Source organism: Mustela lutreola, chromosome 8 (genome assembly GCF_030435805.1).
Source record: "Mustela lutreola isolate mMusLut2 chromosome 8, mMusLut2.pri, whole genome shotgun sequence".
Taxonomy (NCBI): Eukaryota; Metazoa; Chordata; class Mammalia; order Carnivora; family Mustelidae; genus Mustela; species Mustela lutreola.
The window spans coordinates 145,687,486-145,713,964 of record NC_081297.1 but is presented as its reverse complement, the minus strand read 5'-3'; the positions used below and the strand labels follow the sequence as shown (position 1 = coordinate 145,713,964).

Sequence of the window (26,479 nt, the reverse complement as noted above, 5' to 3'; positions counted from 1 at the left end):
CTTATGTGTGCCTCTGAGCGCCGGCCAAGGTAGATGGCTCAAGTCCTTTAGCTCAGTCCCATTTTGAGCCAGGAAAGTTGAGTCTTAAAAGGAGGGCATAGCGAGTGGTCCCTTGTAGGGCAGTGCAGTGGGAGCCCTTACAGGAAGCTGCTGGGAGAGCCGCCTTATCAGAGAGCAAACTGTTCCGGAACAATATTTTCCAGGTTACTTGTTATCTGCCAAAACTGGGGGGGGGGGGCGGGAGCATGCATGGAGATATACGTAGAGATAGAGAGGGATTTGCAGGTGCAAATATGGAATATTTTTGTGTTTTCTTTTTCCATTTTCAAAGTCCACTGTACAACCCACTGTTCCGTTAAAAAAAAAGTAACTTGAATGGAAGTCAAGCTTTCCTTGACGAGCTAGATCGTAATTGTGAATAACACTAACGTAATAACAGACCTTAATTTTAGCATATCTATGATAATCTTGGTGTTCTGGTATGGGAGCATAGTAATTCCAAGGGCGCCTGAGGTTCGTACAGTCCCTTTCACTGTTGTACATTCGCCACTCTGCTGGCAGCTCCGAGACAGAGTCTTGCTGTTCGGGAGAAACCTGAACCACTTGCAGACTTGCTGCTCCGCTCTCCCGCGGCCTGAGGGAACAGCTAACCAAGAGCATTATAGCTGTGCCTAAAGTAAGAGTGAGTAGGTCGTAACTGATGTCCTGTGGGTCTCTCCACACAGTAAGTGCATTTTAACCTGTGGACGTTTGACATTGCTTAGCAGCTCAGGGCCCTTATGGGACTAACTTTCTGTCTTTCAGATGGGTTCCTAATTTGGCAGAATATTGCTTTGTTGGTGACTTAATTACTCCCTTCACCAAAAAGGGGCCCCCGGGACACCTGGGTGGCTCAGTCGGTAGGTAGAAAATCCGACTCTTGATCTTGGGGTCCTGAGTTTGAGCCCCATGTTGGGTACAGAGATTACTCAAAGGGGGGTACATTACGTTTTACTCCAACCCCACGATGCTGCTTGGTCAGGCTGATCTGGTTCACTGATTCCAGCAAAGCTAGGGGTGGGGGAGACTTTCAATACTTGGGACAGAGCTCATCACACAGGTAGACACGGAAGTTGTATTTGTGATCTAGTGTCACTTGACATTTTTTTAAAAAGATTTTGTTTATTTGACAGAGAGAAAGATGGTGAAAGAGCACAAGTGCGGGGGAGCTGGAGAGGGAGAAGCAGGCTCCTCACTGAGCAGGGAGCCCGACGTGGGGCTTGATCCCAGGACAGTGGGATCATGACCTGAGCTGAAGGCAGATGCTTAACAACTGAGCCACCCAAGTGCCCCATCATTTTTTCTAAAGATTTTAGAATCCAGTTTCTCCCAAACAGCCAGACTCGGTCTCTGTGCTGCTAGCAGAGTAGCCAACGTACAACAGTGCAAGGGATCACGATCTGAGCCAAAGGTAGACGCTTAACCAACTGAGCCCCCCTGGGCACGCCTTCACTTAACATTTTTATTTGTTTGATAAGTGATTTGCAAGTCCTAATCCTGGCCTGTTTTCAATATTATTTATATTTTATCCAATAGCTAATGAAAGCAGATCCAAAAATGCTTCCTATACGAAGTACTGGAGGATATTAGATACAAACAGTATGACATGACAGTCTGACCCACAGTGTGTGGTAGCTGGCCTTTTCCTTGGCAGCACACGTGTTCACCCGCAGGAGTCCGCCATCCCAGTGAAGAACGCGGTTCCTTTCCTCTCGCAGGTGAACGCGTCCCCGTCTCTCACCTCCAGCACCGCCAACGACCGAATCCTGAAGTATAACCTGATCAACGACACTCTCAATATTGCGGTCCCGAACGGCGAGATTCCAGACTGTAAATGGAACAAGTCACCCCCGAAGGAAGTCCTCGGCAATTACGAAATTCTGTAAGTCTGTGTGCAGACTGGGCAGCTGTCCTTGTGCGTTTCGGGTTGAGGGGCATCATGGCCCAACGTGGATTTTCTACACGTGTGTGGACTTGCCTTGGGCCAAGTATTTTTATTTATTATCAGTGTTGCGGGATAGGTCATGTTGTAGCAGAAAAACGTGTCTTAAACTAGGCCCTTGTCTGGGTCTTTTGCTTGATCAACATTGATGGAGCGTTTGCCACCTGCTGGGCACCACGTGAGCCGCTGGGGCAGGTGGGAGCAGGTGGGAACAGGTGGGAGCAGGAGAGCTCTATGGCTTGCCTTCTCCCGGGCCACCATGGAGCAGAGAGCCCCGGTGCGCACCCAGGCTCCAGCAGCTGGAGCTGTGGGACCCTGATGAACTCTCTGCAGTTCTTCGAGCCTCTGTGTGTCCCGCTTGAGTGGGGCTCCTGCAAGCGATCTCACAGAGTTGGGAAGGCGAGAATGTTCGCGATGATCCTGACAGCTGAGGGCTGCCCACATGCCCCAAATCGTGCAGAGCTTCATTTCCCCAGAGACCCCCTGAGGTCAGTGTTGTCACGAGCTCCCTCTCACGCATGCGGAAACAGGTTTGGAGAGGTACAGTGGCCTATTGGTGGTGACCGCGAGTGGGAGCAGCGTGCGAGCCTGTCAAGGGGACAGTGGTTGAGTGACGTACCATTGGTTCGTACTGTGGGATAGTGAGTGACCGACCGCTGAGAGCATGGCCCAGGAGCTCTGGTGGGGCCTGGGGGGCTGCGGGAGGAAAGTTCGTTGTAGAAAAGGGTGCGCGAGGGACACGTGTTCGCTTGTCTGTGTGGGTGCGGCTACCGTGGGCTGTGAGGTCTGGAAGGGGAGCTGGAGAAAAGACGAAATCAGGGCCCCAGATGCAAGGGGCGTGTGTGTTAGGGTCACGTTAGTCTTTGTGTAAAAGTAAAAATGCACATTTAACGTTTCTAGAAAACAAAGGAAGAAATTTGTAGTGAACCTCGTGTGTTGCACGCCGATCCCAGGTGGGCGTTACTGGCGTGGGGACTCGGACTCCAGAGCCCACGGCTGACGGCGCTGTCTCCGCTGTGTGCCCTTGACGTATGCGCGCAGCACCGGGGAGGGGGGAAGGTCAGCTCAGAAGGGCAGTGTGGGGCCTCGGGGGCAGTGGTGGGGAGCTGCGAGTGTGACCACTCAGCATGGGGCTGGTTTTCTCCAGCCGCGGGCAGTGGTTAAGTGGGTAAGTGCAGGGTGAGCCGGGGGCGGGAAGTGGCCAGCGCTGGGGGCTTGTCGGCCAGGGAGGAGGGTGAGAGGGGAGGACAGCGGGGGGCAGTGGGAGGGGACTGGAGGTCCTGGTGCTTGCGGGCTGCTGGGCTTGGGGCACAGGGATGCGAGCGGGGGAAGCAGAGGCAGAGGTCAGAGGGAGGGTCTGCAATCCAGGCTTTGCGGGATGGCGGTTACTGGACACAACTGTCCCCCCGGGGCCGCGGGAACGGGCCTGAGCTGAGGCGGAGGACGAGGTCACGGGGGGTGGTGCAAGGTCAGGGAATTGGGGTCTCTTGTTTGGTCATCGCCTTGACCAAGAACCGTGAGCCAGGGGCCTGAATGGTAAGGAATCAGGTTACAGGTAACTGCACAAGGCGCGTGGTGGATCCTGCTGACCTGGGAGGGGGGCTTTGTGGGGGGCTCCCTCCAGCCCCCGGGGCACAATGGGTGCGAGGGAAAGCAGCACCCCCACTGGAGGGGCGGCAGGGAAGCCATGTCTTCAGGGAGAGCCGGGGTTTAGCGCAGGAAGGTGCAGAGGACGTTCCAGGATGAGGTGGGGACTCGGGGGTTTGCAGGTGGCCGGTGAGTTCTGAGGGATTCGGTCTTCCTCCAGCCAGTGTGGCGGCAGGCCAGGCTCTTGGAGCCCCGGGGCTGTTGGGGGAGACACCCCACTTCCAGTTAAAGACAGAGTCTGAGCCTCATTGCTGTTAGCTGACAAAGCAAAAAGGTGACCCCCCCCAACCCGTTCGGTGCCCCCTCACCCCTTTGAGTAAGGAGGGCTCCCGCGCAGAGCTAATCGATCCAGGCGCTTCCACGCAGGCCTGCTCCCCAGTGCTCAGAGGACCTCATGGTCAGGAAGCCCGTTGCTGGCTCCCAGCCATGGCCTCCTACAGTGGTAGCCGGCTGCGTGGGCATGGAGGGCCCTGACTTTCTACTGCGTCGGTGCTCTGCCTCCCGTGGGGGGCTCGCAGCGGTCTCCAGAGTATGCCAGAAGCAAGAGGAGGAAGCCAAGCGCCAGTTAGCCGCCCAAGGTCATGCTACCGGTGCTGGCCCCCAGAAGTAGGTGCTCTTGTTGCCCTGATCGCCATCCTGGCCTTCAAGCCATGCGGCCTGGCTTTCTGTGCCTGCAGCCTCCAGGGCCCAGGGCTGAAGGTGCTGGGTATACGCTTGTACAGCCTTTAAAGCCCAACTGTGGTGGCTCAGTCCATTAAGCATCTGCCTTTGGCTCAGGTCATGAGATGCAGGGTCCAGCCCCGCATGGGGCTCCCTGCTCAGCCCAGAGTCTGCTTGAGATTCTCTCTCTCCCGCTGCCCCTCCCCCCACTCACTCTCTCCCTCTCTAAATAAGGTAATTGATCTTTTTTTTTAAAGATTTTATTTATTTTGGGCGCCTGGGTGGCTCAGTGGGTTGAGCCGCTGCCTTCGGCTCAGGTCATGGTCTCGGGGTCCTGGGATCGAGTCCCGCATCGGGCTCTCTGCTCGGCAGGGAGCCTGCTTCCCTCTCTCTCTCTCTGCCTGCCTCTCCATCTACTTGTGATTTCTCTCTGTCAAATAAATAAATAAAATCTTTAAAAAAAAAAAAAAAAAAAAAGATTTTATTTATTTTACAGAGAGAGAGGGAGAGAGAGGAGGTGGGCACATGAGCAGGGGCAGAGGGAGAGGGAGAAGCAGGCTCCCCACTGAGCCAGGAGCCTGACGTGGGACTCGATCCCAAGGCCCTGGGATTGTGACCTGAGCTGAAGGCAACCGCTTAACCAACTGAGCCACCAGGCATCCCTGATCTTTTTTTTTTAAGCTTTTATTTATTGGTTTGTTAGAGAGATAGAACACGCACGTAAGCAGGGGGAACAGCAGGCAGAGGGAGAAGCAGGCTCCCCGTTGAGCAAGGAACCTGATGTGGGTGGGGCTCAACCCCAGGACCCCCTGGGATCATGACCTGAGCCGAAGGCAGACGCCAACTGAGCCACCCAGGCGTCCCAATAAATAAATCTTTTAAAAATAAAAAAATAAAAAATAAAACACGGTCTGGACCGTGCCAGTGACTGCAACCCCCTTGTCATTCTGCTCGAATGAGAAGGGGCCCTAGGAGACCATCCCAGCAGCACCCCTGGGAACAGCCCATCCCAGAGCCCTGCTGCTTGCCACAGGCACAGCGAGGCCGGTGAGCCCTGTGTGGTCGCTCCGCCCACTCCCCCCGCCGTCGTCAGTGCATTCTTCCTGCACACCCACCCAGCAGTGAGGTGCTGGGGGGCACTGTGAGCCAGACAGATGGGGGTCACTGCAGCGATGGAGACACAGAACCAGCAACAGAGTGGTGATGGGGAGTGCTAACTTGTGAGTGGGGACTCAGGGGCTCTAGCAGTCCTTGGGGTGGGGAGGGACCCCCACATCAGAACCTCAGTGTCCCGGGGGAGTCCCCCCCCGCAGCAGCATCTCTCCTGAAGGAGCTAGGGGAGAGGAGGGCCCTCCGTGTTGCCCTGACCCCCGTTCCGGAAGAGGGAAGCCGCGCAGTGTGTGCCGTGTGGGTGACAGTCAACAAACTGGCCTTCCTCGTCCTCGCCTTCCCCTCGCGGCCCCGCATTTGCCAGCAGCAGCACAAGGCAGCAAATATGTTCTTCAGCTTCCAAAGCTTCTCCCCCACACTGCTCTCAGCTTGCGGATTCCGATTCCGGGAATAAACGTAGAACAGAAATAGCCCCTTTTCGAGAAGTCAGCAAAATTCAGCTAATGCAACCTAACTGAGCAGCATCGTACCTTTCGCATTGGACACGAACATCTACTTACGACAGAGGCTCCTCAGTCAGGGCGTGGCCACCAAAGGACACCTAGGAAGGAGGTTTACTAGGGAACAGAAATGTTTTCATGCTCTTGATCCACAGGGTTAAAAGGCCCCAATTAAGAATCTGAAGTCTTGGGATTTATTTGATCCCACAGACCTTCCGACACTGAGTAAACCTCTCCCCAGGGCAGATGGAAAGTGGGAATCCGTCGGGAGGGTGATCGAAGTCACTGGGACCCCACAAGCGGGACCCCCTCACCAGGGCCTGCACCTGCCAGGCCCCACAGTGGGTGCAGTGACATTTCTCCAGCCTTGCGGACCCCTTAGGAGGCGCTCACTGTGGCAAGAGAAGCCAGGGACTACCCAGATGTCCGAATCGGGCACGGGCATCCACGATTCTAGCTCCGTCCTTTCTGAGGCAGAAGCCCAGGCTCTGTGTCCTCCACAGGCCGTGCTTTCACACCGCACAGGTCTGGCACGTGAATGCTAGTGGGCCAATGCAGGGGAGGCCTCAGCTGGTGGGTGCTCAATCTGGCCTTTCTTGCAGAGGTGACCTGCTCGCCCTGTCCTGGTCCCCTCCCCCCGTGGGTCATTCGCACCCTGTTCCCCGTTTGAAGTGGGGTCCGTCATACCTGCCCCCAGATGTTGTGTGTAAGAGTATTTCCAGACATCTGTCCTCTCCCTCACCTCTCTGGTGTCTCATGTTTCTTCGGGGGTCACTGCCGACTTCCACCTGGTAGGAAGCCTTTAGAAAACATTGACGGCAGGAGCCGGGAACAGTTCACAGAGTAATTTAGCAAGTCTGTACCCGCCTGCTCTGCGGTCTCAGGCAGGGTCTGCTGGGCTGGCAGTCGGGAGGCATGTGGGGGGTTGGGGGGCGGGCAAGCTGCTTCCCTGGGCGACGTGGGATTTACGGGATTGGCCGAGCTCGGCGCTGCTGCCCCTTCTGCCAACCCCTGAAGGTGATCCTCTGTTTCCAGCTATGACGAAGAGCTGGCGCAGGGCGATGGCGCTGACCGAGAGCTGAGAAGTCGTCAGGGCCAGTCGCAGGGGCCCAAGGGGGGCCGATCGCGAGACTCGGGCAGAACCGTCCTCACCACCTGGAAGTGAGCACCAGTCGCCACGAAAGACGGCGAGCCAGACCTGCTGGATACTCAGCGCACCTGGGCCCATTTCAAACTTTTCCTTTTTCTAGAGCTTTTTCCCCCCTTTCCTAAGCGCTGTAAATAAAGGCACTTCTTTGGGAGGTTAAGGAGTCTCTTGTGAGGAAAGATGCCCCGCTTCTCCTTCCCTCTCACGCAGTACCTCTGAGACCAGACGTGTGGGGGTTTTCCCCACACCCAGCCTGTCTGCGCTCCTCTGGCTGGTGCTGGGTGTCCACGATTTCTCTCCATTTTGATACCATCTGCCTGGAGATGGCGTCTGATCCCACCGGGGAAGGACCCAGTCCCGCAAAGCTGTCCCCCCTGCCCCCGCATTGCCATAACCTCAGAAGCCGATCCTGGCTGTCTCCTGTACTCCTGACCTCCCTGCTCTAAGTGGGAGGTTCCCACCACCTTTCTCCAAGGGCTTCATTCCTTGGCCAGAGTGGCTCATGGGACTCAGGAAAACCGTTCACCTGCTCGATTACCCATTTCTCATGAAGGATGCAACTCGGGTCAGCCCGATGGAAGAGATGCAGGAGCCAAGGTATGGGGGAAGGGGTGGGGAGCTTCCGTGCCCTCCCTGGGTACGCCGCCCTTCCAGCACCTTCCTGGGGTGACCAGCCTGGAAGCTCTCTGGAGTCCGTATTTGAGATTTGTGAAGGTTTCATTATATATGGCATTGGTTGATTAAATCATTGGCCATCAAAGATTGATTCAACCTTTAGCCCCACCTCCTCCCCAAGAACTGGGGGGCAGCGGCTGGAAGTGTCCACCCTCTGATCCCCGCGTGGTCCGCTGGCAGCCAGTCCGTCTACCTGGGAGCCCCCAGCCACCGGGTCAGCCATCAGCCCAAACTGGCTTGGTTGAAAGGAGCTCGTTAGGAATAACAGAAGACACCGTTTCTCTTTTAGTACCCGGGGCTATTTCAGGACCAGGGAACAGAACTAAGTATTCTAACAAAAAGCTGTCCCTGTCGCTCTTGGAAAGGAAAGGACAGGGGTTTTAGGAACTGTGTGACAGGAAGAGGGACAAAGACCAAATCTCTCTCTCTTTCTTTTTTTTTTTTTTAAATTAAAAGATTTTATTTATTCATTTGAGAGAGACATGCGAGAGAGGGGAACACAAGCAGGGGGAGTAGGAGAGGGAGAAACAGGCTTCCCAAGGAGCAGGGAGCCCGATGCGGGGCTCCATCCCAGGACCCTGGGATCACGACCTGAGCCGAAGGCAGACGCTTAGCCGACTGAGCCACCCACACGTCCCTATATTTCTTATTATAAATCACAACACCCTATTTCCTGGAAGAATCGATTCACAAGTGCCTGAAACCAGCTCTTTCCAGAGACAGACAGCCTCAGCATCCAACTGAGTTTATTACAAAGTGTTCCATGTTTTAAAAATACTGCGCTGAAAAAAAAAATACTGCGCTGACCTAAGAACAAAAGCTGACTGTCTCACAGAGTCATGGTGCTGTGAGAAAGCAAGATCTTTAGCCTCACAGCTACTTCGGTGTCAGTCCCTCTAACTGTGACTCTGAGGAAAACCGGCAACTGGGACTGTGTGTCAGTAATCTGTCCTCACAGAGGCCGTCGTCTTGCTGCTCAGGAAGAGACCAGTTTTTGTCACTTCGATTTTGGAGGTGAGTCTGTCAGATGGGCCCAGACGGTCCCTGCTGTGTGGCCCAGTGGACGTGAGCATCCAGGGGTCCTTACCGCTTACCAGAGGTAAGCGTCGTTGGCAGCTGGCGGCCGGGCCCAACTCCAGGGGTGCTGAGCTGACGTGAAGCCGCCCTGGACACCGAGTGAGGTGGAGGAGAATCCGGGAAGCCCTGAGTCAGTCCGGCAGAGTGACTGATGAACGCCAGTAACCCCCGAGATGCGGGCTTCTTCTAGAAAGAGCCTTTTCCTGACAGTCATGCTTGACACTGTTCACTGCTGCTTCAGTCACTGTCTTGAATTTATCTTTAAAACTCCCCACCTGAGGGGCGCCTGGGTGGCTCAGTCAGTTAAGCGTCGGCCTTCGGCTCAGGTCATAATCCTGGGGTCCTGGGATCGAGCCCCGCATCAGGCTCCCTGCTCAATGTGCTCTCTCTCCCTCTCCCTTTCTCTCTCTGTCAAATAGATAAAATCTTTTTTTTTTTTAAAGGCAAAACAAAAAACTCCCCACCTGAAAAAAAACAAAAACCAAAAAAACTCCCCACCTGTCTTGTTGTGGTGTTAGTAGTAGGGTTTGGTCTCCTGGTGGTGTACTGAGGACCTAGCACGCTGACCGAAGTCTTCCTCGCACCCGTGTGTGAACACATGTCTGGTTTATACGTCCTGTCACGTGTGTCTGTGTGCTCACATGTGTTGAATGCCGTTTCACGGCCAGTTGGGGAAAAGGGCCCTTTAGGTGGTAGGACAGAGAGAGAGAGAGGTGTGACACAAGTGGCACTCAGCCGACATTCACATGAATTGCAGTTTGAGGGGACTTGTCTGCGGTGTCCCTGAAAGCCTAAGATTGTTCCACCTCCATGGCCTGATCTGAGGTCTAACGTTCCTGGCGGGTGTGGCTTTGACCTTGAGTCAGACCTGGGCTCCAAGCCTGACTCTGCCATTTATTAGCTCGTCCCAAGGCTGGCCAGGGGATCTTTGGACCTTGGCCGGTTGGTATATAGAAGGAGATTAATTATATCCGCTTCAGAAGTCACCAGTGTCACAGCCCCGGGTCCGGCCCGCCCCACTGGCGCTGCGGCTCCGACGCGTCTCCTGACCCAGGAGGGGCACAGTCCGCGGGGCAGAGGGCCTCCACCCCTGGCTCCAGCCCACGGCTGTTCCAGCCACCACGTCCTCCAACCCAGCTTCTCAGTTGTGTTGTTTTCGATTTGTTCTCAGGGTCTCTGGGAGCAGGGTGGAGTCCCCGGCTGGGAACACTGACCTCGATCTGAGCACAAAGGGCAACACTGTCAACCTCAGGAGAGAAGTCGTTAGTTTGCCGACGTGCAGGTTGCTAGGTGAAGGCGGGTCTGCTAGAAAGATTCCGTCCAACACTGACTGTCACATTGGTGATGTCATGTTCTGGGGCAGATGTTTCCTCCGAACACTTCCAGAACACACAGGGGCGGGAAGCGGGCGATGTCCGAAGCAGGCCACGGAAATTCGTGGATTGTAAACGCTATTCATCACCGAGCCGTCCCCCCTTTGGAATCGTCCAGGATGACACTTTCTGCTTTCTTATCAGCTCCCGTTAATTTTTTCCCCTTTCGATGGGGGCTGGAAGGGCGGGTTCCAAACTCTGAGGGTCATTTTCACAAGGATTCTTTTTTTGTTTGATTTTATTTTTTCCAGAGCACATTTGTCATTTGCCTGCTTCTCCAACGGGCTGCTCCCCAGTATTCCCTCGTGGGTGCACAAGCTGGGAACACCACAGTGTCTTCCTAAATGTCTCCCCACCCCGCGGTCCCTAAGCCTGGTGACAGCCTCCTCACTCAGCCTCCTCCTTCCCCTGGGCCTCCCCGCCGGACCCCTGCCGAGCCCCGCACCAGTCTCAGTCTGCAGGCCCACCCCCACCCCGTCCCCAGTCAGGCTTCAACCTCAGGCCAGCAGGAGATATATATATATATTTTAATTAGCGTCCATTTTGCCCCAGTGTGTGGTGGTTCTTTGACGCACTGCCCAAAAGACAAAGTCTCTTGTCCTTGGGAGGATTCAGGAGGCCCTCTGCACATGCTTTGTCCACCAGTCCCAAACTCACCCGACTCTTCTCTCCCTGGACTGTCCATCTTCCTCCAAGGACCATTTCCAGCTCCGCTGCCTCCCCCAGCCAGCTGGGGGCGGTGTTTCCTCCCAGCACCCTGGCCCTTGGTCTCCCCAGCATCATCAGGCTCTCAGGGAGGCAGCTGAGGGTCGGCTGCAGGGACCCTGGCCAGCCTGCCTCGAGGCCCAGCACCTGGTTCTGCTCAGCGACCAGGCACTCACAAGGTGGCCGCTGTGTCATTTAACAGGTGCTGTGCCCAAGCAGACCGCCCTCCGGGCATTTCAGGACCCTTTGTGAGGCAACAGGAGCATCTTTCCAATTTTGCTTCCTGTTTCTCATTTGGGAAGACGCTGTATTCTCATGTTCCCTGATCTGTCCCAGCTTGTGAACTATATTGTATCTCCTATACTTTTAAGTTAAAAATAGCATTTCCATACTTGTGTGTCTGGGAGCATTCAAAGCGGTCCATCTCCCGCTCACTGCCCCCATGGCTGGTGCTCCTTGAGCAGAAACAACCTAGGGGACCACGGGGTCCCCTGTAGGGAGCCACAGGCTTCCCCTGCCTCCCACTTGTCCACATTTTGTTTTTTCCATTTTCAAGTTCAGCTCCCTTGATTTTTCTCATGTAAACACGCTGTTTGGTAACTCCAGTCAGAGCCCACATCCTCTTTCTGGATCTTCGGAGACTGCAAAGTCCTGAGCAAAGCCTGCTTCCGGGGTTCAGGGGTGAAGAAGCCGTAGCTTGAATGGGGCTTCAAAGGTGGCCGTGCAGATGGCTCGGGTGGCCCTGTGCCCTCGTGGACGGGTAGTGGGCCTCACTGACCACCAATGGCAGCAGCCTCTTGGGCGGGGGACCCAGGTGTGCCCCACAAAATGTGGTGACGGGCCAGTGGGGCCCTCGTGGCCATCTTCACTGGGATCCTGAAGGTTTGGCCAGGATGGTGGCCCAGGGAATGGCAGCGGCGGCTTCCTCGGAGCGCCTTACACCTGCCGCGTAGCCCCCGGAGCCACGCAGGGCTTTGGACCTGGTCCCTGGGCCTACTTCTGCGGGGACGTCCTCTTCAGAGCCTCAACCTCAAGGGGCACCAATGACAAGGCTTCTTGGCGGTGTAGTGGGTTGGATGGCGCCCCTGCAAATTTCATTCCAAGCCAGGACCTTGGAATGTGACCTTATTTGGAGATAGGTCTTTGTAGGCGGATGAGTTAAGGATCTCAAGATGAAATCCTCTCAGGTTTAGGGTGGGCCCTAAGTCTAATGACTGGTGTCCTTATCAGAAGAGACGACGCAATCACACAGAGAAGGCCTCGTGAGGACAGAGGCAGAGACGGGGCTGAGGCCGCCCCTCGCTACAGAGCGCCAGGCAAGCCGGCGGCCAGCAGAAGCTGGAAGAGGGACCAGAACAGACTCTCCCTCCAGAAGGCCCCCTCAGCAGGAGCCTGCACTGACAACACCTTAACTTCAGACCGCGGCCCCCAGAATTGTGAGAGAACAAATTTCTGTTGTTTCAGGCCACCTAATTTGTGGGAATTTGTTAGAGGGGCCGTGGAAAACCAGTACAGGGGGTAAGAGAAGAGCGAGGCCCAGAGGACTAGCCCACCTGGGGACCAGTGACCCACCTTGTTCTCCGTCAGGTTTGCTGCCTCAGCCCACCCAGCCTCACAATGAAGGCTCATGGCGCCGGTGTCGTCCGGAGTGTGTCCTTGGAAGGGTCACACCTCCTGCCTCTCCCCTAGGCATCCACTGCCCCATTTGGTGGCTCCAGTCCCAGCCAGGAGCAGCCCCGTTCTCTGCTTAGCTCTCACTTCAGTCAGCGTCCTGCCAAGTCAGACACTTTGGAGAAAACCAGGGTTTTCTGGGGGTTTTGGGGTAAAATGATCACTATGCGTGACTATGATTGCTGGGGTGGGTTGTGGGGGGACTCCCTGCCTACCGGGCAGTAATGGCCCCACGATGCCTGTGACCTGTACCGTCCAGGCCCCGCCGGTGCTTGGTGCTTCTGGTGTCAGACTCAGGCTGTTCTCAGTGCTCCCCCCCCCCTTTCCAGTTCCAACTGAGTCTTTGTGATTTCTGTCTCCTGCATTTGGTCCCCAGTGTTACCTCTGCCCCCGCTCCTTCCCCCGTCCCCCACTGGCCTCCAGGTCCTCTCCCCACCCCTCCCCCTGAGCTGCTGCTCCCAAGAGCACACCTGAGGCATCAGCTGCCGGTAGCCTCCTGAGAAGAGGGAACCGTGGGGGCTCCCTCCTGCCTGGGGGGGGGGCTCTCCCCCGTTGTGGCCGAGGACTCTGGGCAAGGCCCAGCCGCCTCAGCTCACACCCAGGCCTGATTCCCATAGTGGCTGGAACAGCGAGCTGGACTGCCGAGTTCCAGGTGCCGCCCCCCAACACACACACACACACACACACACACACACACACACACACGGAGCAGAGGCCTGTGGCTGCCTCATTCTCCTTCTGTGAGCCAGTGGTGAGGAGAAGACATCTTAAAATGCAGGCACTAGGAGTTGTTCCAGCTGGCCAGACCGGAGGACTTCTGTCCTCTGACAATGACCCCGAAGAGCAGGAAGTGGCCCTGGCAGCTAGGAGTGGGCCTGGTCCTCACAGCTTGGTGTCCTCATGCGGAACGTAAACAACAGTACAAGATACCAACACCAGACAAGGCCACTCTGCCTGATAATCAAGAGAAAGACAGGACCCCTCGGTCATCACTGAACGTGGACAGCAGACGACAGTGTGAACATCATTCAGGCCACAGAAGGACCAAACCTCCCGTCCCGGCTTCCTCAGGCCCCTCCCTGTGGGCGAAGGTTTGGTTTTGGTTTTGTTTTAAGTAAGCTCTGTGCCCAGTGTGGGGCCCGAACTCATGACCCCGACATCAAGAGTCGCATGCTGAACCGACGGAGCCAGCCAGGGGCCCCCGGATGAGAGTTACTGGGATGCTTCCTTCCTGACAGCGCCCAGGCCGGAGCAGAGCTCTGCCTAACTTGAGGCCCCCATACCCCAACACTCACCCAACATCCCCATAAGTCCTTCCTCACCCTCTTGCTGAGCGCCCCACACGGCCACAGTGGCCCTCCCTCCAGCCTCCAGGCCAGGGGCGATCGCCGCTCCCGGCTTGGTGGGGAGAACACGGGACCACGGAGAACATGGACGGCTTTCATGTGGCGGACTTCATTCGTTTCGATGTGGCTGAGTGTTAAGATTGACCTCTTCCCCAAGGTCGGCAGAGGCCCTGTTTAACCTTGGGGAACAAGTAAACCCATTTCTCTCGGTGCCGCTGGTGGTGAGTGGGGAAGGAAGAACGGGCGAGGGGCTCGCTGGCCTTGGGCTCCTCCGCACAGGAACTCCGCGCCCCCCCTCCTGTGGGGGGAGGCAGCCGAGTCGTTACTTAGCTTACAGGCTGTTTTCCCACAAAGCCTTAAAGGCCTACTAAATAATAAAAATAAGAAAAAATATCCCAGCATCTAATCAGAGAGCCCCACGATGCTGCATGGTCCCTCACGGGGTGAGGGAGCTTCCCAAGGTCACACAGCGCGTGACGAGCAAGGGCTCCCCTGGGACCGGGCCAGTGGGTCCGCCTTCCCGCTCTTTCCAGCCCCGGGGGCCGTCTGCTGCAGGGGCTGTTTCGACAAAGAAACACCGGGTCACTGTGGCAGCAGGACTGTAACCAGGGACAGAAATGAAAGATTATAATCGACAAATATTGGCCGTCACTCTCCATAGATAAGGTTTGGGAGACTGCTGGGGGTACTGGGGCAAGGACCGAGCCGGACAGCGGAGGAACCAGCTCTCTCCGGGCCCTCCTGCTTGCTCGCCGTGTGACTGTGAGCGGTCACGTAGCTTCTCTGAGCTGTTTGCCCATCTGCCGGGGTTGGGGGTGCGGGGGCTGATAACCTGTGCCCGCCTGCCTCACGTGGCCGTCAGGAAGAAGGGAAGGGAATGGCCACGAAAGTGCCAGATCACCAGCGGTTAACGTGTTTGCTACATCTTTTGTTTTAAGACTCTCAAGGAGTTCACAGGCTGGTTCTTGTAAAGACAAGGCGTATGCAGCCATGAAAAAGGCAGCATAGCCTCAGGGCTAGAGAAGTGGCTTGGACAGCACACGTTCCAGTCATGGTGATCTGGGGTGGCTTCCTGGAGGAGGAGCGGCTTGAGCTGCCCTTTAAAGAATGAGTGGAAACTGCATGGAAAGCAGGGGAATAGGGAGGCATAGTTTCAGAAAGATGGTTCAGGGCCATATCATGAAGGATATTGGAGGCCAGGCTAAAGGATTTGGATCAGTTCCAAAGACGCTAGGGAGCCATTGAATGTTTTTGAGGAGTGACAAGCTTATTGTTCTTGAGATGTGGGTCTGGGGGGTGGTTCAGAGGATGATCGAGGTGGGAAGAGGCTGGGGGAAAGCACGGCAGGGGAGAGCTGAGGAGGTGAACCCAGGGTGGGGAGGTGGCAGGTGGGGGTTGGGGGAGTGGCTTCTGCACACCTGGGAGGGAGAGCTTCGGAGCCTGGAGCAATTCCCAGTTGCCCAGCAGGGGGCGTATGTGAGAAAGGGGTTTGAGCCTTGAAAGTACAGAGTTAAGTAAACATCACGAAAATCAAGTGGAGTCAAGTACAGTGGACTCTTGAACAACGTGGGTTCGAAGTGTGCGGGTCCAGTTACAGGTGGGTTTTCTCCAGCAGTACAGTACCGTAAATGTGTTTTCTCTTACAATTTTCTTGATAGCATTTTCTTCTTTCTACTTTACAATATTGTAAGGCTGCAGTGTATAATACACAGAATGTATAGGATTTATTCATCAGCTTGTTTTTGTTAGTGGTAAGACTCCCCGTCAATGGTAGGCTCTTAGTAGTTAAGTTTTTGGAGAGTCAAAAGGTGTAGGTGAATTTTCAACTGCCCGGCAGGAGGGGGGGTGTCAGCTCCCCCAAACCCCGCATTGTTCAGGGTCAGCTGTCCGTCACGGTCCGTGTCTGTTGTGGCCGTGAGAAAACACTGCTTCTGTGTCACAATTCTCTGTAAGGGAAAAGTGAGAGGGGCACGGCTTACTGAGTCCTGGGCTAGTTAAAACAAAATCAGAGCTTTCAGGGGGCGCCTGGGTGGCTCCGCCAGTTAAACATCCACCTTCGGCTCAGGTCACGATCCCAGGGTCCTGGGATCAAGTCCTGCATTGGGCATCCTGCTCAGCGGGGGAGCCTGCTTCTCCCTCTCCCTCTGTCTGCCACTCCCCCTGCCTGTGCTCTCTCTGTCAAATGAATAAATAAAATCTTTAAAAACAAAATCAGAGCTTTCAGAATGAGAATGAAAATAAATCCATAGGAAAGCTGAATTGCAGGCAAACTCTTGTTCGTACAAGGGTGTCCCAGACAGGAGCCTCTCCCTAGCAAGCAGAGCTCCCTGCTTTCCCACCGAGCCACCCCGTGCTGGAGGGGCAGCTGTTGTGTGAGGGGCGCTGGGGTGCAGCCGTGAACGAGATGGGCAGGTCCTTGCTCTGCGTGGTTCCTCCTCCAGGGGAGAGAGCAGAGAAAGGAGCAGCACCAAGGCCAGGGAGAAATGCTGTGACTTGGAGGGTGGACACCGAGGCTGCTCCGGGAGACGCCATGAAGGGCCTGGGGGAGCTGAGGGTGGGGGACGCCAGCCGTCCGGGTTGCGTCAAGACGGATGCTTGGGATCAGGGGAGGCCTGGGAGCTGCGCTAGGCCCACGTGATTTCTCTGGTGGGTCTGGAAAGTGCTCTGATGCTCCAAGTGGGCCCCTCAACCAAGCTGGCCCAGTGGAAACCCGAGCAGAGGGACTGCGAGGCTGAGTGGCCGAGGTGGAGGCCCCTTGAGAGAAGGACCATGAGCTTTGAAGGCTGAGGTCTGGGGTGGCCCTGTGACTTTCTCTCCCTAGTCCCGACCAGTGCTTTCCTTCCATTGCACAAAACACCCCGGTCTCCTTCCTCTCTGTGCTGTTAGCCTGAGCTATCGAGATGTGGCTCCTGAGGCTTCCAACCAACAGCATCCTAACCTCCAAGAAGGTTGTTCTGGTCCCAGCAAGGAGAGCAGCTCAGAGAACTGTCATCTAGATGGTGGAAGGCAGTACCTGGGGAGAAAAGAGATGCTTAGAAGTAGCATCGGCCGGACTTGGTGTGGGGAGGGGAGGAATGAGTGAGGAAGTGGGAGAGAGGTGTCAGGGAGGGTGCCTGTGTTTCCGGAAGGTTCCTTCATGGCAGGGGCTCTGTAGGGGAGCAGGGCTCAGGGCAAGGAGGACCTTCTGTTTTAGAGACATCAAACTTGAGTCTTGGGGACATGCCAGTGGGCTGTCCCATTGGTAGCTGAGGGGCTGAGGTTGGACTGTGACACAGAACTGAGGGCCATCAGCATAGACACAGGATGGCTGCCCCCAGCAGGTGGCCTGAAGGCAAAGGTCAGCCGTCCCAGGCTAGCCCACAGGAGCAGGCAAGGTGCGGCATCTCTGCCAGGCCAGGAGTGAACGCTGCCTGGGGTCACGGAGCTGAGACCTGGGGGTGTCCTGGGCCTTCACAACCTGGGAGTGCACGGTCGCAGCACGGCAGGGAGGACGTGGATGAGCCGCGTAGCTGAGTCTTTCCTGTAGGAGATGAGGGGGAGAAGAAAGGCAGGGAGCTTCCAAGGGGCCACACGCCCAACTAAAGATGATCATTTTAATGGCTTCGTTCATTCATTCTGCCAGATTTACTGGGTCCTCACCGTGTACCTAGCTGCTCCGGGTGCTGGGGTACCTTTTGCTAAGAAAGATGGGCCCATCCCTGCCATTGTAGAGCATAAAATCTGGTGGGGGCTGGAGGAGAATCACTTCCTTGAACTGTTGTGTCAGGGTGTGATGTACACACCACCAACACTCCTTTTCAGTGTACCATTCAGTGATTTTTTGGCAAATGCACAGAGTTGTGCAACCGTCACCACAGGCCAATTTTAGAACATCTCCGCCCCACCCCAATCCCCTGTGCCTGCTTGCAGTAACTCCCCATTCCTACTCCCGACCATGGACAACCGCTCACCTACTTTCTGTTTCTACAAATGGGTCTCTTTTGGACTTTTTGTGTAAGTTCTACCCTCTGTGTGTCTTCGTGTCTAGCTTCTTTCACTTAGCATCATGTTTTTGAGGTCAGAGCACATGCTAGCCTCTTGTGCCTTTTTCCCACTGAATGGTATCCCAGCGTGCGGGGGCAGAGAGCGTGTGGTGTTTACCCAACACGCAGCTGAGGGCTTGTGAATCGTTCTGGCTCCTTAGCTGTGCGAGTAACGTTGTTCTGGGTATTTGCACACACTCTTTGCATGCACCAATGTTTTTGTTTCTCAGGGGTGGGTATCTAGCAGAATCCCTAGATCACAGGTGAATAAGCCTTTTTGCAAAGCCGGTTTGTGCTGTTTTGCATTCCCACCGGCAGTGTCCTTGGGGATGTGAAGTGGCATCCCCCTCTGACTCTGATTTGCATTTCCCTGATGACCAGCGATGTGGAGCATCTTTTCCCGGAGTTACAGGACACGCGTGGGTCTTCTTGAGACAAACTACACGAAAGGAATGCATTTGTCGCTGCTGGTAAGAGATGATGACTTATCTTTAATTCCATGGTGAAAGGTTTTACTGACTCTTCCGTGAAGTCCTTACTGATAGCTCTTTCTACACTGGTCTCTCCTTTCTCCTAAAATGTAAAGCATAAGTCAGATCACGTCTGAGACCTAATGCCCTCCAAAGGAATGGCCCCCAGCACTTAGAAGAAACTCCAACTCCTCGCCTCTCTGGCCTCATCTCCCATCACCCTCTCCGTTCTGCGCCTATTCATTTTGCTGGAGCCACAGCGGCCTCTAAGTGCCTCAGGGCCTTTGCACTGGTTGTCCCCTCTACCTGGAATTCTCTTCTTCTTGTTTGTTGTGGGCTGGCTCCATCTTACCATTTGGAGCAGCCTGACCCTCTCCTCTTAGAGAAGCTTTCCTGACGATCCTTTCCTGATGAGCCTTCCGTCTGCCTCAAAGTGCTGGTCGCCACCCCAGCCTCCAGTTGGCATTGGCTTGGCAATAGCAGGAACTGGATGAATGACAATTGGATGACTGACCGGAGGACACTCAGGGGTCTGCTCACTTGTGACTGTCCTCACCCTCCACCCATACAGCTCCTCTTGCCCAGGCCTTTGCCATCCGTCCCCAGGCTGTCATGAGGCAGAACGTGAGATCAGGGTGACATTCTGTCCTGCATGTCTTCAGTGGTCACCTAGTGAAGCAGTTTTGGACGGTGCGAGAGTGGCAGGTGTTGGGGCCGACAAGCCAGAACAGTGTCTGAGGAATGGTTTAAAATCTGAGGAACTGTACTCCTAAGAAGAGAAGATCGAAGGATAACACAAGTATTCGAAGGGCTGTGAGGTGAAGAGGGGTCACAGGTAATGGGATATGTCGTGGGGGTTGTCTCAGAGGGCAGAAGGAGTGAGGAGGTAGAAGGTAGTTTCACTCAGGGAGGGCTTTTCTGTTAGCATTGCCTATTCTGGAATAGTCTCATCTTATGAGGTAGTGAGCCTCCTGTCCCAGGGAGAGTACAATTCCCCAGGGTGTGGTGGAGAGGAGGCAGCACGGAGAAGGCTGGAGCAGGCGGCTTGTACGGAGGGCCTTTCTCCCTCTGAGCCTCTAGGAATCCCCTCAGCAAAATCTAGAATTTTGATCTGGTGCTTCTGGAAAAGAGGAAAGAGCCATTTCAGGACAGGGAGAGGGCGGCCAGCAGCGTGCATGTGCCAGCATGTGCCTGGGTCCTGGCCAGCAGGGAGAGGATGGGCTACACTCCAGGGTCCCAGAAGTGGATTCTCTGCTCCCTGGCTGAATTGGGGAAGGGTCCTCTCTCTCATCACAGGTCTGCCCTGAGAGGTCAGGGGCTCCTCTCACACCGCAGCCTCCCCAGTGCCCCCAAGGGTGTCCAGTATGTAGCTGGTGCTCAGCAGCCCCAACTTCCAAACCTGGATGTGGAGTCCGAGTCCTTGGGAGAATCCCGGTCCCCTTGCTTGCCGCTTGCCGGGGGCTCTCAGCTCCTTTGCCTCTCGGGGTCCACTTCCTTGTTTGCTCAGTGTGTGTGGTGACGTGAGGGTGACAGTCATCCCCACCGTCCAGGGGGTTGCTCTCCGGCTCTCCTCCATGGCGATGACCACGGTCTTTGTGGCTGGGCCCCGCCTCCGTTCCCACGGGCCGGCCCCTGGGCAGGCAGTTTCCAGGTCCCACCCACCTGCTTCGGGGAGGAGCAGCCGGGTGGAGCCAGGCTGCGGACAGGTGCCAAGGGAGGGTGAACTCGGGGCTGGCTGAGTGCTGGGCACGGTGACGGCTGAGTCACAGCCACAAAAACTGAGGGGTGTGTCCGGGTGACATAACACTCACTTCCGGCCAGGAGGGTGCTGTGTCTCATGTCTCGGGGCAAGGGAGCCCAAACAGAAAGTCTTTGAGAAAGAAAGGGAACAAACAGAAGGAAATGGAAAATTTCAGCCAACAGCCACCCAGCGGTCCCCTTAGTTGGAGAGGATCTCCGGAGCCTCAGCTCCCCACCGGCATGCAGCCCTGCTTACCGCTTGGCCTGGAGTGGCTTTCCCATCTACAAATACAGGTGCACCTCCAGGCAGCCCCTTTCCAGCCGTTCGTGCCCCCCCCCGGGGGCCCCCACACTGTCTTGACCGCAGTTCAGGCTGTGCCCACAGCCTGGCGCTGGTGTGCTCTTCCGTTCCCCCCTCCACCTGCTGAAATTCTGCCCCTTCCTGATGCCCAGTGAAAACACCATGTCCTGGAGGCTGGAGGCCATTTTCGGATGCAGTGCCTGCCCCCTCCTCTGACTGCCCTTGACTTTCCAGGCTCAGGAGCCACAGCAGGAAAGTTCTGGAGGGAGCACCACAGAGCAAATGCCGAGAAGCAGCCTCCGACATCTGGCAGGGCTCCAAGCCCATGCTCAGGGAGGCCCCCAGACCAGGGACACAGCCCTGCTCTCCCTGTGCTCTCTCTTCTGGGAGACTCCGCATGGTCTGGGGGAGTGTGAAAGGCGTGCTTTGGGAGCCACACAAGAGCTGGGTGACCTTGGACAAGTCACTACCTCTTGAACCTCCATTTCCCCAAGCAAAAAGTGGGATGGTTCGGAGCTGCTACATACAAAACAACCTCATGGGGCCTGTCACCATGGAAAGGGCTTGGGTGATAGCCATGATTATTATTGGGGGCTGGCAGAAGCCAGGGCCACCGGAGCCCTTGGAGACTCCCTGGGTGCCCAGCCCAAGATCTGCCCCAGTAGGAGCTCATTGTAGGCCGATGGACCCATGAATGAAGGAGTGGGGGCTTTCCCCCAAGACCTGGTCCCAGGAAGGGCCTGGCTCTGGGAGCCACTGTGGACACACGGCGGGAATGGCATGACCTATAATTAACCCAGGCCTGGCCTGGCGGGCAGGTAGGCGGACGGGCTCTCCGTGGACCCATGTGATACTCGGGTCGGCCTCAGTGAGCGCAATCTGAAACCCCAGCCACAGGCTGGAACCAGTTGCACAGAGAACAGAGCTGTCACAACAGGAAGGGCCTGTTTGGAGCCTGCCAGAGGTACGGTGGAGAGGGGGCCTCAGCCCTGCTTTCCTGCACTCCAGGCCACGCAGGAGCAGCCAGGCCCCAGATGCTTAGAACACGGGAGCTACTGGGAGCGTGTGCTTGGCAGGGTGCTGGATTCAGCCCTGGCCAGCCACCCCTGACCTTGGTCTTGAACCCTGGGGAGGGTTATTTGCCCACAGCCTGTAGGAATCTGCCTGCACTCGACTCAGGCCAGCAGCCTCTCATTCCCACTGCCCCCGTGAGCTGCCCCTGAAGCGGGTCCTGCCAAGGCCTGCTTATCATCTTCAAGGACCTGCTCAAACTTTGCTTTTCTCAGGACCTGCCCGGGACTCCCAAATATTTCCTTGGACCCCTCTGGATCCTGGTCCTCCATCCAGCAGGAGGTGCTGCAAAGTGGGGAATGTGTGTTTTTCGTTCATGCCTCAGTTCGTATGATGTGTCTGCTGTGTTAGAGGGAGAGATAGGGTTGGTGTGGGGAAAGAACATTGGAGAAGGAACCAGAAGCCCCAATTTGAGAAGGACCTCTAGCACTGATGACTGGAAAACCTGGGCAACTCATCTGTCTTCCCTGGGCCTCTGCTTCCTCACCTTAGAAGGAGGGTAGGACTCACTGGCCGTCCTTTGGGGCCTCCTGGCTTTGACACTCTCTGGTCTCAAATGCTCTCCCCAGTGTCTTTCTGCCAATTTCTTCCCTGCTCCACCGCCCGCCCTGTGCTGCTAATGGGAAACCATTGCTCCCCGTGCCTATTAGACTGCTGGCTGCTTATTCTGATCTATCGTCCATCATTCACACATATGGAGAAGAAAAGGAATATTCCTTAGTCATAGACACTTCTGAGGCTCTGCCACATGGCATCGGCGGCTCTGGTTCAGTTGATTCAAAACCATTCGTACTCACCTTGGCAGCCTCTGGCTTGGATCTCTCCTCTGCCTCTCAAACCCAGAGAGAAGAGAAAGTGGCTGGCCTGGGTGGGCCACCAGGCAGAGGAATTGCTTGAACTTGATATGGAGGGTCCTGGCCTCCTGCACCTTTCCACCCCCCAGTGGGGCCGTTTGGATTGGTGGGTGGGTTCTGATGCGTTGTTCTCAGACTTGGTTGGACCCTCCCACGGAGGGAGAAGCAGGGGATAGGGAGATGAGGCGGAGGCAGGAATGAAGCCTGGGAGGAGCAGAGGGCCGTGGGAGTGGGAATGCGGGCAGAGGGAGGGGCGGCCTGGGAGAGAGGGGGGGTGCCCGCATTCCTCCGTGGGTGATAACCCGAGAGCAAGGCCCCATCCTCTGAAACGATGTCTACTCTCCAGAGCAGCACCCTTTGGCTCTGCGGCTCTTGGGCCAGGGAGTGAGGGCAAGGGAGAAGGAGCTCACCTGTCCATTGTGGTCCGCCAGGCCCTCACCTGCTCCTCCTTCCCTTTGCAAACCAGGAGGTGGATCTGGCAAGCAGGTGCATGATGGCAATAGCAGCATCGGTCGAGCTGGTACCCACCTTGTGCTGGGCACCATGGGAAGGATCTTTCATCCATTACTGCATTTAATTCCTCAATGGCCATCCTTTTAGGTAGGGGTGAGCCATCGCTCCCCTGTCTGGATGGGGATATGGAGGCTGAGAAGTAAGGGGACTTGCCCGAAGCTGTATGCTAAAAAAAACAATGAAGTCTTTTCAAACAAAAGCAAAGCAAAACAAAATGGAAAGAATGAGGAACCTCTGAGCCTGTGACTGAGTCCTAGGCTTTCCTAATTGCTGGGGGAAAAAGTCTTTTCAGCAAAAGATTCAAGAGCCCAGGTCCCTTAGGCCTCTCCTTCTCCTTTCTTCTGACACCAAGCAGTGAATGGGATTTGGGTAAATATTAGCCCCGCGGTGCCCATGGGAGCCTGACTTCCAATGCCTGCTTCCTGTACTCCTGCCTCGACGGGGGTGTATTACCACATACAAGCCTGGGCCGAGATCATTCCACCAGGAAGTCTCCCACCCTCACCCCAGGTGAGGCATGTCTGCCCCTGAGGCAGAAACTCCCCCCACCCCCACCAAGTATTTAACAGATGACAACTGAACACATCAGGTACAGACGCAGGTCCTTTTGCAACAGCTGGTCTGGGGGCCAGGAGCAGCCCTGGATGGCTCCCCACTATCTTCAGGTTCTTTGTGTCTTTATCGGTGGCACTCCGCATGAAATCTTACATGGGATCAGTAGCAGTGTTTGACGGATATACATTTATTTTATGATTTAATTATGGTGTACAACTTCTTTTATAAGTTCAAGTTTATAACATTCATCTGTTATAAACTGAATCAGCAAGGGGAAAGTCACTTTTTCTTTTTTTTGGATGAATGCACATTTTGAGATCGCTGCAATGTTTTTAAAAAAATTAGCCTTGGTATGCAATTTTATTTTCTATCAAGGAAATCTGGAATCATAGAAGTGGTTGCATATGGTAACATTGTAAAACAAAATAAAACAAGATCTCCTTTCCCAATCACAGGATGCCCTTCGATTTAGCTGATCCAGGAGCCCACTAAAGGGAAGAAGATACTCTGCATTCAGAATGGAATCACTGTTGACATCCAGGACCTTCTCATCCTCCCAAAGGGCAGGAACTCAAAGAGGGATTGTGGGAGTGAGTCTATATGTTCATCAGAGGGTAGAAAATACTTTATACAATGTATCACATGAAGTCTGGGTATTAAGTCCTTCCTTCAAAGTTTCAAAACATTCACTTTCATGTATTGGTTTCCTTGTTGCCACTTGTTCCACATTGGCACAAATGGCAACACTGTAACACTGACCCCTCCCCCCCAACCAGGAGCCTTGGCACTTAGTAAAAGTATAAAGACTCCTTCAGGAATAGTGCTTTCAAGCCATATGAGGCATAAGAACCAATTAAGGAACTTGGGGAAAATGGGGTGCTCCTGGAGATGCCCACAGTGGGAAATGCTGTCCCGTTGATGTGACCACATCCTGCTGACTTTGGGTGGGAGCTGGTCCCAGGCCTGAGTGTCCTACCCAGCAGCGCTGAGCTGAATGTGACCCTCTTAAGTACAGCTGTGTACTTGATGGCGTAGTGTTACGTGAATAGACGTGCACAGGCCAGAATGGAATGAAGCAAAGCCAAGCAAGAAAGGCTAGGATAATTGCCTCCTAATCAATGACACATTTGTAAGGAATCCAGATCTTTCTACAACTTGGCAGGGAAGAGCTTCATTCTGAGGTAAATCCAGAAACGGGCTCCTCTAATCTTAACAGTTAACACTTTGCAGTCTCTAGAATATTAATGGGTGATGCAGAGTACGTGTTCCTGCATCTGGCTTATTTGATCACACTTAAAAATGTTTAAGAGTTAAGTCTATCCTGAGGCACTCTTACAAAATGAGGATCAGGGAGTGGTCCTCGGACACATTCAGCAACTGCCTGTTGTGCCAGGATCCGTCCTCAGAGCAGGTATGATCTCATGAATCCTTGAAGTTTCCCTAAGCACTTGATTTCTATGGTTATCCCCATTTTACAGTTGGGAAAACAGAGACCTGGAATGGCAAAGTAATGGCACCCACAGCTATTTGCAGCTCAGCTGCTTTCCCTACCTTATTTTCACTCGTGCTTACAAGGCTCTGGCCAAGCAGAGCCCTCCTCTCTTCCTGGAGAGCATGATTTCTTGCCTCTGGGCCTTTGCTCTACTGAATTTCCATTCCCTTTGGCTCTGTTAAATACCACTGCCTTCAATATTGTTGCCCTCCAATTGGAGGATTTCTGGTTCGTGAGGATCACTGCTGTCTCTTGATGGGGAGGCTCTTCTAGACTCTGTGTCTTTGTTGGGTCTTCTCAGGAGCAGAAGCAGCAGGACCCACGCCCATCCCTCCCTGAACTGCCGGCTGCCCCCTGCCCTGCCCCGCACATTCTAAACACTGGGATTTATTTATAGAGTAAATGTCTGTAGCAAATTTTGTTTTTGTTTTTGTTTTTTTAAGATTTTATTTGTCAGAGAAAGAGAGAGAGAGAGTGCATAAGCAGGGGGAGTGGCACATAGAGGGAGAAGCAGGCGCCCCACTGAGCAAGGAGCCAAATGCTGGACCCCATCCCAGGACCCTGGGATCGTGACCCAAGCTGAAGGCAGACACTTAACCAACTGAGCCACCCAAGCATCCCACAGATTTTGATTTTTGTCCTTGAACGAGGAACATATACCACTGTGTAAGAAAGACAATTTTACCAGCAATGCAATTATATCTGGTTTTTTTGTTTGTTTTTGAGAATGTTTTGATCTCCACAAAATTACATGTGGACTTGGGTTGTGTGTTTATCCAGGCTGCTTAGTTGGAAATGGTTAATAAAGGATTGAGTCAGCCTTGGTCCCAGACCCAGGTACTGAGCACGTTGTATGGGGAGGAGGAGACAAAAGGGCAGTTGACAAAGCATGACCCCATGTTAGCTGCTCAGATACTGAGCACTCACACCTGTACGCCCAGAGCCGCTCTCCACACTTCTACTTTTTTTGTCCGCCTTACCCCTGACCACAGCTGTGTGAGATGGGCTCTGTTATTACCTCCCTGTCACAGATTGGGACAGAGAGGCACGGGTTATACAGTGACCTGCCCAAGGCTCCTCAGTGGGGAAGGGGTGGAGGCCGGTTTGGGCTCCAGGCCAGTTTGAATATGACTGAAGGAGAAGGCTGAATACAATCTTGTGAAATGTTTGTGGGGATCCAAGCTGGCAGAGGGGAATTCTCTTTGGAAAAATACCCGATCAGCAGTTGGGACGGAAGGAGGACTCAAAGCGTTTTAGCGACAGTGTCAGATGGCTAGGTGCAAGAAAAGGAGAGGAATTTTCTTGGGTTTGCCCTAATGTTAGAAGTAGTCACGCAGCCAAGTTCAGGGTCCTCAACAAGAAAATACGATGTCAGGACAGCCAAAATAAAACAGCAGTAACATCCTGTTCTGCAGCCTAGACAGGCCTTGCACTAACATTCTGCTTTCCAGCCTTGCAGAAATGACTTCTGCAAAATGTCCTCAAATAAGACAATTAACCACAAAGCATTTGTCACCGTCACGGGCAAGGGGCAGTTAAAACCCAAGCCCCCCAATGTCAGCCACAGAA

At 54.7% G+C, this 26,479-nt stretch overlaps 1 protein-coding gene and 2 long non-coding RNA genes across 9 annotated transcripts in view; 2 read left to right on the top strand and 1 right to left on the bottom strand.

Annotated features, from left to right (window-relative positions):
- The window catches only part of TTLL1 (TTL family tubulin polyglutamylase complex subunit L1), a 30,631-nt gene extending 23,426 nt beyond the window's left edge, over positions 1-7,205 (top strand). For all 4 annotated transcript variants that reach the window (XM_059187190.1, XM_059187186.1, XM_059187187.1 and 1 more), the window contains 2 exons: positions 1,758-1,921; positions 6,934-7,205. In XM_059187190.1, the coding sequence (XP_059043173.1) occupies positions 1,758-1,921; positions 6,934-7,063 (294 nt within the window). In that variant the 3' untranslated portion in view covers positions 7,064-7,205. The remainder of the gene's footprint in view (positions 1-1,757; positions 1,922-6,933) is intronic.
- Positions 7,206-14,970: 7,765 nt separating this feature from the next.
- On the bottom strand, positions 14,971-20,203 carry LOC131839581 (uncharacterized). Of its 4 annotated transcripts, XR_009357000.1 has the most exons (5): positions 19,784-20,202; positions 18,737-19,504; positions 17,324-18,487; positions 16,831-16,905; positions 14,972-15,838 (listed from the first exon to the last, which is right to left on the bottom strand). It is a non-coding gene; the product is annotated as an uncharacterized LOC131839581 (long non-coding RNA). The 4 variants fall into 4 exon arrangements; XR_009356998.1 differs by having other exon boundaries at positions 16,831-18,487; positions 19,784-20,203; XR_009357001.1 differs by lacking the exons at positions 17,324-18,487; positions 18,737-19,504 and having other exon boundaries at positions 14,971-15,838; positions 19,784-20,189.
- Positions 17,794-25,955, top strand: LOC131839582 (uncharacterized). The gene is made up of 3 exons (XR_009357002.1): positions 17,794-17,885; positions 18,296-18,384; positions 23,874-25,955. It is a non-coding gene; the product is annotated as an uncharacterized LOC131839582 (long non-coding RNA).
- Positions 25,956-26,479: the final 524 nt, after the last annotated feature.